Here is a 15115-nt window from a genome sequence, read left to right as displayed (position 1 = left end):
GAATGTAGAACCTATCATCTGACCCTTGCTACTTCTGGCCAGCGTAATTGAGTCAGCATGGCTGGGTGGGTGTAATGTGATGTACCATCTCCAAATAGTTTCTCCTTAGAATAAGAAGGAAGTGAGAGAGGATTGAGTCAGACTCACAATACCCTGAGGTGTGATGTGACTCATGTGCTCCCCATTTCCGAGGGCAGTGTCTAAGGTCACAATCTAGTCCTTTAAGTAGTGAGTATCCAGAAACCATAGAAATCACCCACTCTGTGCTCTCAGTTTTGATCTCTTCATCTCCCACTGAGGAGTCTGAGTCGGGTTGATTGACCTTCTAGCACTACATGGTTCCCAGTGGAACCTGTCAGGACTCTTCCAGCTTTGCCTCAGTGTGGATCACACAACAGCTATCCCATGTGCACCATTCGCCTTGAGATGCAACATGTTTCCTTCACAGCAGTGTCCTTCCTCCCCCTCCCCCCGCACCCCCCCCCCAAACACACACCCACACAAAATGTGGGCTAGCTCTCTCCCAACCCATCTTCTCTTTGAACCTGGCGAGTTCAGTGAAACTCAGCATCATGACTTCTCAGTGGGGTCTGAAAGGGCTTTTACTGGAATGCAGGGGGCTGCCTCACTAGCAAAGGCGAGCTAGAAAATGGCTCTGAATGCCTTGCAGATCCCAGACATTTTACTGGGTTGACCCTTTTCCCCCCTAAACTCTCTTCCCAGTGTCTCTTCAGCCTTCACCATCACAAGAGACCACACCAGGTTCCTGACAGTATTTTACAGGTAGATTTTTTTTTTCCTAGCCAAACAAAGGGTTTTGCTGGACATAATCCAAAACCAAAAGGACCTCAATCCACCTTTGTGATGTGTGTTCTGAGACGAGCTTCGATGCCTGGACACTGTTATCCCAGGTGGGGCCCTGAACTTGGTTTCATTTTCAAGGTGTTCCCCAGCCTCTGGTCAGTGCATTTACCATACATGGGTTACTGAGTGGGGGAATACTCTGGTGGTGCCAGCAGGCTTGGATTTTAATGTGTGTCTTTTTTGCCCTACTCTAGCATGCAAAGCTGTAACCCCCTACAACCAGTGCCCAGATCCTTATGTGCAATAATACCACTTGGTGCTTACGCCACCTTTCAGCTGAGCCTCATCATGTGCTTTGTCAAGCTGGGTTAGCATCATTATTCTCCTTCTTCCCATGGAGGCATAGAGTGATGGGACTTGCCCAAGATCACAAGTCAGGACAGAGCTGGGAACAGAAGCGAGGTCTCCTGAGGTGCAGACATTTTTCATAAATGTGTTACAGAAACAGGCAGGACAGCTTCACAGGAAAACTGACTGGCAGACACTTTGCCACACACAGCACAACCCAGGCATGTGGATATATGGTGCAAGCCTTTGCTTTTACACTATTGCTTCAATAAGCAGGGATGCTAACACCCTGCCCTGTTAGGTAGTCCGAATCTCCAAATCGATGTGCAGTGATGGTCACTGGCTTAAAGAAGTCATGCTTTTAGCTCCTCACAAAGTTTAAAAGGATGTTGGCCTGGTGCCTGCTGAGTCTGCATGTCGCTTTCCTTCCAGTGATCTCCCATTAGCTAAAGGCCTTTTCCCTTTTGTCCTCCTGCCAAGGCCTTACGTGAAGTGGTCAGGAAGAAGCACTTGCCTTTACTTTATTTTAAACTCCTTGAGCCTAGCACACGTATGTTCCCTTCTTATAGCATGTTATGGGTGAATTTCTCTTCTCATATGTATTAAAGGGTGCTCGCTCCTGCTAGCCTCAGAGGTCTAGTCTCATCTCTTACCCAAGTCTGAACATCTGACTTCAAACACTGAAATGTATATGATGTGCCTAATCACCCACAATGGCTCCACCTCTAGTCTCCATCAGCACAGTGGAGCTACACTGACAGACAGCTGAAGATCGAGCCCTAATTCTCCTTTGTGAAACTGTCAGGATCTTAATGCCTCTGTTAGTGTCAGGACAATGCTGCACATGGGCAGAAGGGCAATTTTCAAATGTTAACAACTTGGTAGGATGACAAATGGGAATGAAGATATGGAGGTAGATATTACCACATCCGAGGTCGAGTTTGGCTTCTACTAGGTTAATGGGACTAAATGAGGGGGCCCAGATAATCTTCATCTAAGAATATTAAAGGAACTGGCACATGAAATTGCAAGCCCATTAGCAAGAATTTTTAATGAATCTGTAAACTCAGGGGTTGTACCGTATGAGTGGAGAATTGCTAACATAGTTCCTATCTTTAAGAAAGGGAAAAAATGTGATCTGGGCAACTACAGACCTGTTAGTTTGACATCTGTAGTATGCAAGGTCTTGGGAAAAAAAATTTGAAGGAGAAAGTAGTGAAGGACATTGAGGTCAATGGTAATTGGGACAAAATACAACATGTTTTTTACAAAAGGTAGATCGTGCCAAACCAACCTGATCTTCTTCTTTGAGAAGGTAACAGATTTTTTTTAGACAAAGGAAACACAATGGATCTAATTTACCTCGATTTCAATAAGGCATTTGATATGGTTTCACATGGGAAATTATTAGCTAAATTGGAAAAGATGGAGATCAATATGAAAATTGAAAGGTGGATAAGGAACTGGTTAAAGGGGAGACTACAATGGCTCGTACTGAAAGGTGAACTGTCAGGCTGGAGGGAGGTTACTAGTGGAGTTCCTCAGGGATTAGTTTTGGGACCAAACTTATTTAATCTTTTTATAACTGACCTTGGCACAAAAAGTGGGAATGTGCTAATGAGGTTTGCAGATGACACAAAGCTGGAAGGTATTGCCAATACAGAGAAGGACCGGGATATCATACAGGAGGATCTGGATGACCTTGTAAACTGGAGTAATAGTAATAGGATGAAATTTAATAGTGAAATGTGCAAGGTCATGCATTTAGGGATTAATAACAAGAACTATTGTTATAAGCTGGGGAGACATCAGTTGGAAGTAACAGAGGAGGAGAAGGACCTTGGAGAATTGGTTGATCACAGGATGACTATGAGCCACCAATATGATATGGCTGTGAAAAAAGCTAATGCGGGCTTGGAATACATCAGGTGAGGTATTTCCAGTAGAGATAAGGAGGTGTTAGTACTATTATACAAGGCACTGGTGAGACCTCATCTGGAATACTGTATGCAGTTCTGGTCTCCCATATTTAAGAAGGATGAATTCAAACTGGAACAGGTACACAGAAGGGCTACTAGGATGATCTGAGGAAAGGAAAACCTGTCTTATGAAAGGAGACTCAAAGAGCTTGGCTTGTTTAGCCTAACCAAAAGAAGACTGAGGGGAGATATGATTGCTCTCTATAAATATAAATATACCAGAGGAATAAATACCAGGGAGGGAGAGTGTAGCAGGGTGGACTCCTGCTCCGGGAGAGAAGGGGTTAAAACAGCCCTGGCAAGGGGCCATAGCTGGAGCCAGAAGCCTGGGCTGATGGCGGGAGTGGCTGCAGCTGGGGGCCATGCCCCCAAACTGAGAGAGAGAGGCAGGCAGGCAGGCCTGGCTGCTCGGGGACTCACCCAGGGGACCTAAAGGAAGGTAGAGCTGGGGGAAAAGCCTTAGGAGCTGGGAAGCCCTAGGCCAGCAACTCCCCAGGCTGCAGGGCCTAGTTCTAGGTACTGGGCTTGCAGAGGGGCAGTCAGAGGGTGGGTAAAGGCAGCCAGGCCAAACCCGCTTTGCCTATGATGAGTGGCTGATACTGCAGTCTGCCCCAGGGCGTGGCGGCTAGACAATGACTGGGCAGTAGCCAATACTGAGGCAAAGTGGGGATAGTGGGGAGGGGGTTCCCCTGGGAGAGGGGAGACCCAGGTAAAGGGGCACTGAGGTCCAGGGAGGGGCCTGGGGCCAGCAGAGGACAAGTGGATCACTGGCCTGCAGAGGGTGCTCTGTAGCTGGAATTGAGCTAATTCCCCGAAGCAACCAGCAGGAGGCGCTGCGGGGGTGAGTCCACACAGTTACAGAGAGGAATTATTTAAGCTCAGTACCAATGTGGACACAAGAACAAATGGATATAAAGTGGCCATCAGGAAGTTTAGACTTGAAATTAGATGAAGGTTTCTAACCATCAGAGGAGTGAAGTTCTGCCCCCACTACTCCCCTTGGAAGGCTGTTGCAGAAGACATATCTGGCTTCAAGACTAAGCTTGATAAGTTTATGGAGGGGATGGTATGATGGGATAGCCTAATTTTGGCAATTAATTGGTCTTTGACTATTAACGGTAAATATGCCCAATGGCTTGTGATGGGATGTTAGATGGGATGGGATCTGAGTTACTACAGAGAATTCTTTCCTGGGTGTCTGGCTGGTGAGTCTTGCCCATCTGCTCAGGGTTTAGCTGATTACCATATTTGGCGTTGGGAAGGAATTTTTGTCCAAGGAGGATTGGCAGAGGTACTGGGGGGTTTTCACCTTCCTCTGCAGCGTGGGGCACAAGTCACTTGCTGGAAGATTCTCTGCATCTTGAAGTCTTTTAACTATGATTTGAGCACTTCAATGGCTCAGACACAGGTTTGATACAGGAGTGGGTGGGTGAGATTCTGTAGCCTGCATTGTGCAGGAGGTCAGACCAGATGATCATAATGGTCCCTTCTGACCTTAAAGTCTATGATCTATGGTCATTGCGAACATGAGGGTCTATTATTATCATTATTTCTTTGTAGGCCAGTAGTGCCTATGGTCTAGATCTTGGCCAGGCCTCTCCTGCCGTTGGTGCTGCACATACGCACAGTGTGCCATGGTCTCTGTCCTGCAGAGCTGGCATCCCATCAAACTGACCAGGGCGCTGGGGAAAGGGAACAGGAGTATCCTGATTTAACAGATTTGGAACTGAGGCCCAGAACTAGTCAATGACTTGTTTGCGGTCACAAATCAGGTTTGAAATATTTCGTCTACTCAAACCAGAGCCTTTAATTCTTAGGAATGCTGATTTAGCACTTCCCTTTCTACAGTAGTAGCAATAATAACTAGGGTTGCCAACTCTGTAATATTTAAGAACCAGACACTCTAGCAGGAGTGCCAGAACCTCCCCTGCCTTACCCTTTCCCCATATGCCCTGCCCCTTTCCCCCTTCCTCCGTTGCTCACTGCTTTTACCCTCTCCACCCCCTTCCTGTGTGGGTCGGGAGGGACTTGCCTGCAGAGCCAGGCCTGAGAGTTGCAGCCACCTTATGCAGTAGGAGGTGACTCTGGCTAAGTAGAGTATGGCATGGGTGATGACTCGGTGCCTGCAGTAATTGGATTTTGGGTAAATCTGACCGGACACCATCAGTCTGCCTTTTTTTTTTTTTAACCAGACTTTCTGGCTGAAAACTGGACACCTGGCCACCATAGTAATAACATGTAGCAAGCACATATGTGAAGTGAGTCCCATGTAGTTCTCTGTGTGTGTGTGTGTGTGTGTGTGTGTGTGTGGTGGAGGGGGGCGGCGGCTAGCACGGAAGCCTCTTCAAACTGGGCGACTCCCTGCTCTCCTTGGACAGTGATCCTCTAGTGCTGTTTGTAAATGGGGCTGGAGCATGAGAGGAAAATATTTCTTGTGTTCTTGGCCATAACCCACCTCTCTGCCTGAGGTTGTGCAGCTGTGTATGTAGGGCCCTGATCCTACAGCTCTCTTCATGTGGCTGGATCTCTTGGCCTTTATAGAGCCCCAGGGACTTCAGCAGGCTCTGTCTGGCACAGCAGGTTTGCACATGCACAGCCAGCTCCAGGATCAGGGCCCTAGTTTATAAAGGGGAGCGCTCAAGTAGATGGGTAGGATCTTTGGGGAAGGGCTTGTACCTTCATGTGTGAGGGCAGCCCCTAATGCTCTGAGGGTGCCCCTGAAATGTAACCAAAGGGCCAAGTGAACCTCAACTTGGGAACTACCAGCCTCCTAAACTTCTTGTTTCAAAGGAGAATGCCCCAGTCTCCAAAGCATGGTTCTGAGTTGCAGCCATGGCCAAAGGTAGCGTTTAAAATATTTCTACGACTGTAATGTTACAAACTCTTTTGGGTTGCTTTCAGTAGTTGTAGAATAACAGCTCTCATGGGGTTAAAAACTGGTTTGGTAACTTTCAGCTCAAGTCATCTTTTCAAAGCTTTTTATAAACCCTTGAAAACTGGCCTGTAGGGAAAGGTGAACAGTCCCTTCCAGCGGGGGTTACTGCTGTGTAGTGAAGGCATTAGGGCAGGCTATTGGATTACAGGAGTGGCAGGGGCACAATCAGGATCCAGTCCCCATGGTGCTCAGGGTTGTGCAAACATGTAACAAAAGGACAGGCCCTGTCCTGGAACGCTCGGGGCTTGTTTGCACTTGGATTCCTTGCATCAGTGAAGCGTCTCTGATCCAAACCTGAGGGTATGTCTATGATATAGTGGCACAGCTGCAGCTACGTTGCTGTAGTGTAGACACTTACTGCAGTGATAGAAGGGGTTTTTCTGTCACAACAGTAAATCCGCCCTTTTGAGAGGCAATCGTTAGGCTGTCGGTCAAGCTAGTGGTGTCTATACTGGGGTTTAGGTTGACTGAACTACTTCTCTCAAGAGTGTGAATTTTTCATACCCCTGAGCGATGTGGCTGGGTCAGTCTAAGTTTTAGGTATAGACCAGGCTTAGGGCATGGCTACACTTGCAGTTGTAGAGCGCTGGGAGATAAACCAGCCTTTGGAGACCGCAGCAGGGAAAACACTGCCGAGTGTTTACACTCTCAGCTGCCAGCGCACTGGCATGGCCCTATTAGCAGCTCTTTCAGTGTCACAAAGAACAGTGCATTGTGGTAGCTATCCCAGCATGCAAGTGGTTGCAACGTCCTTTTCAAATGTGGGGGGTGGGGTGGAGTGTGACAGGGAGTGTGTGTGTATATGTGGAGAGAGAGAGAGAGTGGGTTTTTGGGGGGCAGAGAGCATGTCAGCATGCTGTCTTGTAAGTTCAGACAGCAGCAGACCTCCCTCCCGACCCCCCCGCCTCTCTCTCACTCACTCACTCACTCAAAGCAAGCAGCATTCCTCAGTAATGGTTCCTTTGTCCCAGAGCAGATAAGCATCCGGCTGTCAGAAACAGAGCTTTGAAAGGGCATATCCACATTCCTACAGCAAGTTCAAAACAATGACAAAAGTGGTCACTTGACTTAAGGGGATTATGGGACTTTTCCAGAGGTCAATCAGAGCGCAGTAATGCAACACCTCATTCACACTGGTGCTGTGGCACTCCAGTGGGAGCACAGCAAACGTTATTCCTCTCACTGAGGTGGAGTATCAGGAGCGCTGTAGCCATGGAGTCAGAGTGCTCTACGTGTCTTGCCAGTGTGGACAGGGAGTGAGCTAGTGTGCCCAGGACTCCTTTATTGTGCTGTAACTTGCAAGTGTAGCCAAGTCCCTAGGTATACTGCGGGATAGCTACACTGGTGCAGACTTCCCCACCCCAAGTGTAAACTGGCCTTTACATTGCAGGTTTAGGACAAGATGACAAGTGGTAAAGTTGGTTGCACCTGCTATGTTGCTACACTGGAGATTGCTGTTCAGCACTATATCTGTGGCTCAACTATTTCCCCCCCTCCACAGCTGAAGTGTTTTAATAACCCCCCTTCTTTCTACTGTTCTTTCAATATAATCTGACGGCAGCAAGTAACGCTCCCAAATACACCACGTTCAGAAAACATAACTTTATTATTAGTTGCAATATACATTGTATTCCTTTAAAGAATCCTAAACTTGTACACACTTTTTGCACTGAAAATACATGTATGCACATGTGTATATATTGTATTAAACTGGAGCACAATGGAATGACAGGCTCAGAAATTACTTGGAAAAATAAGTGATCTCTACAGGTTTATGTTGATGGTGTGCTAGGGTGACCAATATAAAAAGAGCAGATTAAATAGAAAACTGTGTGCATTACACATTATGAGTATGGTCTTTCGATGCTATGCTTGATACATGTGGTATATACAGTAGTTACAGACTACTATTGCTCGGTCATAAATGCATTCTATTCTCAGAGGGAAACTATTCTCGTTTGCCTCAGCAGAGCAATCTGGAAGTTCATAAGGCCAACAGTGCTCCCCCTCAAGTGTCCCTGGGATTGAAAATAAAGATTTAAAATACATTTTCACTGGGGGCAGATCTGCCTGCTGCTAAAGAAGTTGCTCAGGAAAGGATTTCCACTAGGGCTTGGTGGAGACTAAATGTGCTAGTTTAAACCAGTTTCGACCTGTGGCAATGGATCAACTAGAGCAGCAAGAGTTTAAATGTGGGGCAGATTCCTAATTGCTGTCAATCAGTGTAGCACAAATGACCTCACTAGACCTATGTTGATTTACACCTGCATCCAGGAGTCTATATTGAACAGAACAGTCATTTACACCAGCTGAGGGTCTGGCTCTGTTTCTATATTAAACAGTGAGATTTGAGTTCTATTCTAGTTAGAAACCAGCCCTCAATTTCTCATTAGGTCTTCCCGAGGCTCAATTTCTCAGCTAGGTCTTCCCGAGGCCCAATTTCCCAAAAGATAATGCTTCAGAAAATTGTCTGAAAGCAGCAGCAAGTTCAGCTGTGTCAAATGTCATCCGAATATTTTATTTTCAAACACAGTTTCCCCTGCCTGGGTGACCTCGCTGAGCTTAGTTGGACAGAAGGACAGGTCTTCTTTTCATCATACTCGTTTTCTTCTTATATATTGCTTCCAAGCTCAGGAGGAAAGCAGCTGTCTCTCAGGCTAAAGAACAGAACTTATCAAAGGGACTGACCCCAGGCCTTCCTATGGCCACATACAGGTTCTAAGGAGCAGCAGGGCTGTGCCCATCACGCTGTAGGGTTAGTTCTTTTTTTCAAGTGCTTGTTCATTTTGGATTCTCTCCTCTCCCCTCAAAAGAGCTCAGCACTCAACTAATTCTGCTCCAATTTAAGTCAATGGTAGCAGACTCAGGACAACATTGTGTGCTTTTGAAAATCATACCTTCTAATCACCTCTTTTTTTTATTTATAAAATACTTCTAGTACTCCCCATGTTACCCTAGCACACATCCCTGTGTGATTATACCTATCCTAATGCATGCTCGAGGCCTAAGAGGTAGGCAGGGTCTCCCACCACTGTAATGTCTCCATGCTCCCCATCTCATGGTTACTGTGTGTGGGAGGGGCTGACCTATAGGAGAACAATGCAGCAACTAGTTCTTGAGCGTGCAATGCCTGAGCTTCATCTTGCGTTGATACCCAAAACCATTGTAGGGGATTTACAGTTGGCGGTGGTAGCAGTTGATTGGCTGGAACAGGGTTTTAAATTCAAGTCCAGCTGAACTGCTGAGATCTATAATGATTTCTCAGATTGCAGCCAGGAAGCTAGAGCTGTACAAATGCCAGAGCCAATCTGTAAAGAATAGCATTTCTGATTAGATGCACTACACAGTTGCAAGCACAAAGATGACTTCCATTAACTTCTCAAACCTTTGTTAAAGAACAGGTCTGAGCTCACGAAAGTCAGTCTCTGATGGTTATTGTTATTGCACAAGGTTATCTTTCCTGAGTCCTGCCAGAACGGGTTTCAAGGGGAAGTGAAATATTGGTGTAATAGTGGTACATTGCCTTACAAGCCATGGAAGCAGCAGCAATCTCTCATGATGGGAATACTACCCTATTCTCTTCCAGGCCAGAGTTGGAAAGGGAACAGCGAGGACCTGTGATAGCTCCAGCTGCTGTATCATGCCTGTATAGGACACATGTCCCCTCTACAGTGGGAGCCATGGAGGATACTAGCTTTTCTCTGTACTGAAATGCTTCCCCCATCTTTTGCAGAACTTTGATGGACTTATTGTTGGAATGCCTAAGGGAGTGGGAGGAAAAAGCTAAACTCCCTCCTGCATGTGGGCAGAGGCCTATTACTAATGGCATGGCTGCATGGGGCATTGCTTGGCAAAACTATCCTGGTACAATTATACCAGTATAACTGATCTAAGAGTGTCCACTGGTATAACTGCGTGGACACTTGTATGTTTAAACACGGAGTTTATACAGGCATAACAACAGTGGTATAACAGTATAGTTTTGGCAGTAGATTTCCCCGTGTAGACGAGCTGTAACCCAACTACCAGAAGAAAGGCTAACAGGTTGATGCAAACTCACTTGCCATGTGAGTGAGTTTTCACATGGAAAGTTCTCCTAGAAGTCCTCCTCTAGCCTTGCTAGTATGAAAGACCAGTCAGCTCTGGCACTTGGAGCTGTAGCTTCCAACCAGTATCAGAATCTGCTGGATTTACAAACTTTCTGGTGGCAGCTGTCCTCATGGTAGTTCATTAATATCCTTCTGTACAGCTTGTTCTATGTAGCCCCAATATTCAGATACAGATGTTTGGCTACCTAGTGTGCTCTATGATCTGCTTTTAGCTGCCCACCTACCTCTCAGGAGCAAGTGTGATCCTTCATTGCCACCCAGCTAAGACACAGCTGCTAAATCTAGGAGAATCACCCAAGAAATGACCATTTCACAGAATCAGAAGTGCTTGCAGGGGAACCTAATAACATGAGACTCTAAGTAAATAAGTGGACTGTGAGGGTACATGTCAGCCATCTCAATGCCCTTCCCTTCACTAGATGTTCTGAGCTTGACTAGCATTTCTGGCCATCTCCAGCTGATGAGGGGGAAAGGCCAAATGATTGCTGTAGAGTAGTTATGACAGGAATGGACCATGGTGGAACAACCTTGCCATGGCTACCACAGTGCAGGGGTGAGGACAGTTATCTCCTTCTTCAGACTCTGCTCCCTTCCTCTGTGGCAGCTCTCTAAGCTGCCAAGATACACATCATATAGTATATTAACATTTCCTCTTAAATAAAATTTTGACTTTACATCTTAAGTATCAGTAGCACAAGTAATTTTTTTTTAAAAAGCAGCCCCTAGGAATATTTACAGAGTAGCCCCTCTTGCAGAGGGGAGAGGGTTTGGTATCTGGAAGTCACGTGGTTTGTGTGTGCTTAGTAGGTTTTAAGTATCTTCTTTTACATTAGTCTTTCTCCTCTGTGAACTCTGATGCTGGGAATTAAAGAGCTGTTAAACAAGTCTTTCTAGAGTGCAAACTGGTAGGGTAGGTCCCTACCCTTCAGAGCTCATGTGCTAAAAGAGTTTGCTTCAAATTGGTTTGACCAAGAAAATTAGCTTTTCATTTTCAAGTATGGAATTATTCCTCTCTTCCCCATCCCCAAGCTTTCTTCGCTAACTCTCTCTAGTGTTCCCTTCTCAAGGATCAAGACTACTTATACAGTATGTTCCCCAACTGCGGGAGCAGGGAAAGGGACCATACTCCGCAGGAGTAGAAACAGAATGAAATGAAAGATGTAGAACTACTGAACATTCCAAAGATTATTGCAGAATAAAAACAGCCTTGGCACATCAGGAATTCCAGAGAAAACAAAGAACATGGGTGGTGGTAGTAGTGGGGATTTCTGAACAGGAGTCTTGTAGTACAATAACCAATCTGGAAAGTTTTCAGTGACAACTTCTGCTGCCATAACCCCGTTTCCTGCTTTAGGGCAATGGCCTCTTTAAATGACTGAGTGGTGTCTCCCTCCTATGTGGATGTCTATTCATAGCAAAGTATCCTAAGAGTCCCTCTAAGTTAAATCTTTTCCAGAGAGACTTTTTATAAACAAATAAACAAACAAAAACTTCCATCCCCAGAAGACCATTGAGAAGGTAACAAGGTGGCTTAAGTGGTGCTGGGTCCTCCAGCTGCTGAGACCTTCTGACCAATCCATGTTAGTATTTCCTTAAACACAGCAGTGCTGACCTCAGGCAGCTCTTTATGGAGAGCATGATAGGCCTCGTCATACACCTGCAATCGGAGAAAGAACACAGGTTCAGACAAAACCCCAAGAACAAAGCAGCCCTTAGGTCCCACTCACCAGTGCCCGCAGTCCTGACATGCCCTGCACACGTCTCGTTGGTCTTCCTGTATTTCTTAGACATGGTGAATGATGAAAATTAAGGGACACCACCAACTTGAGATCTAGTCTGGTTCAGCAAGGGAGATAATCTGGGAAATCCTGTTTCACACCTGTCCGCCCTGCACAGGTTTGTGGTGTTGCAATCACAATTCCGTCTCCTCCTGCAGTTCTTTATGCTCCCCTCTCCATGCGGGGAAGACTCACCAACAGGAGAATGTGACACATGATCACAGGTTCAAAAATGGCCTCTGATTTTGGGTTCCTGACTTGAGACACCTTTCTTCAGCAGTGCTGAGCACTCGAAGCACTGACTGACTTCAGCTGGAGTTGGGAGTGCTCATCGCCTTTGGAAAAAACAGGTTCCAGGGCCCAGAGCCACAAAAGTATTTAGACACCTAAACTCATTTGGTGCTTAAGTTTCCAGGTACTAGTTCCTCCTGTGCTTAGGCTTTGGCCTCTGGGCATTTGCACTGCTGTCTCACTCTAGGCCTCTGTCCATCTAGCTCCTGCCTGAGCCCTGGAGCAACTCTCAAACTGGGGGAGGGTGGGTGTTTGGCTGTCTAAGTCGCATGCAGAACCTGACCCTGTAGGTGGCCTCTGAGTACTGGACCCTGAGTTTCCCACCTCCTAGGTAGGCAGCCTAACCACCGGACCTCAGAGTCATTCTCCCCGCCTCCCTCTTTTTCTCTGGCACAATGATTGTTCCACTGTGGATAAAGACTTATAAAGTCATTGGGCCAGAGAGAGACCGTGAGAATAACTCTGTAGTCCAGTGATTAGGGCACCCAACTGGGAGAGGGGAGAGCCAGGCTCCAGTCTCCCTGCTCCCACCATTCTCTTTGATTATCCATAGTGGAAGAGCTTCAAGAGGAGAGAGTGCCCCATGCTGCTCCACACCCTCTGTTGCAAGGGGAGTTTAATAGTGCAAACTCTGGAGATGGCAGTGATGTTATCAAACCTAGACCCGCCGTGCCCAAGCAGAACATTCCTTTGCTTCGTGCCCTCTAGTAAGGGAATCAAAGCCATGCAGACCCATTGTCACTCTTATTTTAATCCCTATACAGTGTGTATGCTGAGAAGCACAAGTCTCTTGCGAGGGCTGCTTTCATGCACGTAAGCAGTGGATACAACCATTCCCTCAGAGTCTCACACCCACCTTCCCAGTCCGTGTATCCAGTGAGCCAACTGTAGCATATCAAGCTTGCAACCCAACGAGAGGCAGGAAATATTAATCACACCCTTGGTGTGTAAATGCAACGGGAGGTGTTCCTGCAACCCCATGTGTAATTTCACTCTTTTGATGCCTGGTATAGTTATTTTTCTGACCACAAAAGCTTTTGCTTGGTCTCCCCATCTCCCTTTCAAGCTCATTCATGTGCTAACAATTGGTTAATCAGCTATGTGCTCTCTCCAAATTGGCAGATGGGGAATGGCTTTTGTTCAGTTGCTTTTGGAACGTTCTTGCTGTACCTTTACGCCGTGAGGTGGGCTTGGTGTGAAAGCAGCCTGCCCTGTTGCAGAGTTTGGGGGCACTGAGTTACCTGGGTAAGTGCCCAATCCTGGAATGTGCCAAGTTCTTTCAACTCCCTTGGGAGTTCAGCACCTCCTAGAATCGGACACTTTCCCATGCTCTGCAGTCTGTCAAGTGCACCTGGCACCTGTTCTGACAGTGACTCAGTCAAATCCTTAACCCTACACTGAGCAAAGCAGAGGCTGATATGCACAACATTACACCCTTCAAATACAAGAAGCAAGGTGACCTTGAGTGTTTTGTCCTGACTCTGCACGGTGTCCATCAGTAAGTAGGAACCTTTGATGTCGCAGAGCTTGTCAGGCAAACCATGTAGCACCAGGATTGGCAGAGTCAATTTAGGCAGGGATCGTTCTATTTTGGCAATGGCATTCATCAGCTGGATGACAAAGGAGATCTTCATGCCCCCATGGTAGACCAGGGGGTCTGAGGTGTAAGATTCAACCTATTGGGAGGTGGGGGGGAGAAAAATCATTGTCAGCAACAGTCTGTTCGGAAAATGCAAGGCAGAGCCCTTCATGTATGATGAGTCTGTTACCATCTATTGCTTAGGCTATCCATTTCCCACCCTCAGTGGGCTCCTGTGCCATTTCACCCTCGATCGGGGTAGTCCATTATTTTTTGTCAAGGTCCAAATTTCTTGGTCAAGGTATAGTCAAGGTCCAGACTCCAGAGAAAATAATAAAAATAATTAAATAAATAGATTTTGAGGTCCTTTCAAAAGTGCCTGGTGGTCTGGATTGGCCCATGGTCTGCCTATTGACTACCCCTGCCCTAGAATAATAACCCCAGTTAGCAGCCAGGGCCCATCACCTCTTGTGCAACTGGAAACTGTGCTACTCCAAACTCCTCTCTTACACCACTGAAAAATGTTCATGAGTCAAAAATGCTGGGGCAGGCAAACAAGCAGCATCGGTCAATGACTTTGCCCAAGGGAGCTCCTTTTTGCACTTACTCATGTTCTGCCCTGGTCTCCTACCACTCAAAGGAGGAAGCCTTTTTTCCCCCCTAGGCAGTTTTTCATTCTGCTTTATTGCAAAGATGATATTGATACAAACGATTCCTGAGTACCAGTTCTGTCTCTGATGCTGAGTGGCCCTGCCATGAGTCACTTTATCTCTTTCCCTCAGTTTCCCCATCTGCAAAATGGGGATAAAGATATTTACTTGTCTCGCAGGAGGGTTGAAGGCACTGATTAGCTCCTGCTTCCAAAGCACCACTAAGATGAGGAGCTCTGTGCTGGTGTTGAGTGTGTATGTGGAGATGGTGCCTGCAATGATGATGGGTCTCGACAAGTCGTGCTGCCTTGCGCCTAATGGAGGCTGCTCTGCTCAAGCTGGAGCATTGCCTGTTGAGGCCTGTAGTCTCCATGGGCCACCCCTCTGCATTAAAGACGAAGGTAACTTCAATCTGCACACTCTATGCGCTCACTATGTATGGGCCTTGAGCTCCTGATTGGGCAAAGTTTTCCTTAGTTTAAACTATGACATAAAGTGCCAGTAGTGTCTCCCCCCCCGACCCCCCCCAAAAAACCCCACCAAACCCAAAAAAACCACATACCCCAGCACTTCACTTGCAAATTTTTATCCTTCTCTTACGAGCTGGCTAAGAGCAGAGAGTCAGCACGAAAAACCTGAAGT

At 46.6% G+C, this 15115-nt stretch overlaps 1 protein-coding gene across 4 annotated transcripts in view; it reads right to left on the bottom strand.

The window, feature by feature from the left end:
- Positions 1 to 7653: 7653 nt before the first annotated feature.
- MGLL (monoglyceride lipase) overlaps positions 7654 to 15115 on the bottom strand; it is an 84700-nt gene continuing 77238 nt past the window's right edge. For all 4 annotated transcript variants that reach the window (XM_030570903.1, XM_030570902.1, XM_030570901.1 and 1 more), the window contains 2 exons: positions 13705 to 13920; positions 7654 to 11832 (listed from right to left, as the gene is read on the bottom strand). In XM_030570903.1, the coding sequence (XP_030426763.1) occupies positions 11707 to 11832; positions 13705 to 13920 (342 nt within the window). In that variant the 3' untranslated portion in view covers positions 7654 to 11706. The remainder of the gene's footprint in view (positions 11833 to 13704; positions 13921 to 15115) is intronic.

This window comes from Gopherus evgoodei, chromosome 7 (assembly GCF_007399415.2).
Source record: "Gopherus evgoodei ecotype Sinaloan lineage chromosome 7, rGopEvg1_v1.p, whole genome shotgun sequence".
NCBI classification, from domain to species: Eukaryota; Metazoa; Chordata; order Testudines; family Testudinidae; genus Gopherus; species Gopherus evgoodei.
Note: the sequence above shows the minus strand (reverse complement) of the source record. Positions and strands in the feature narration are given on the sequence as shown.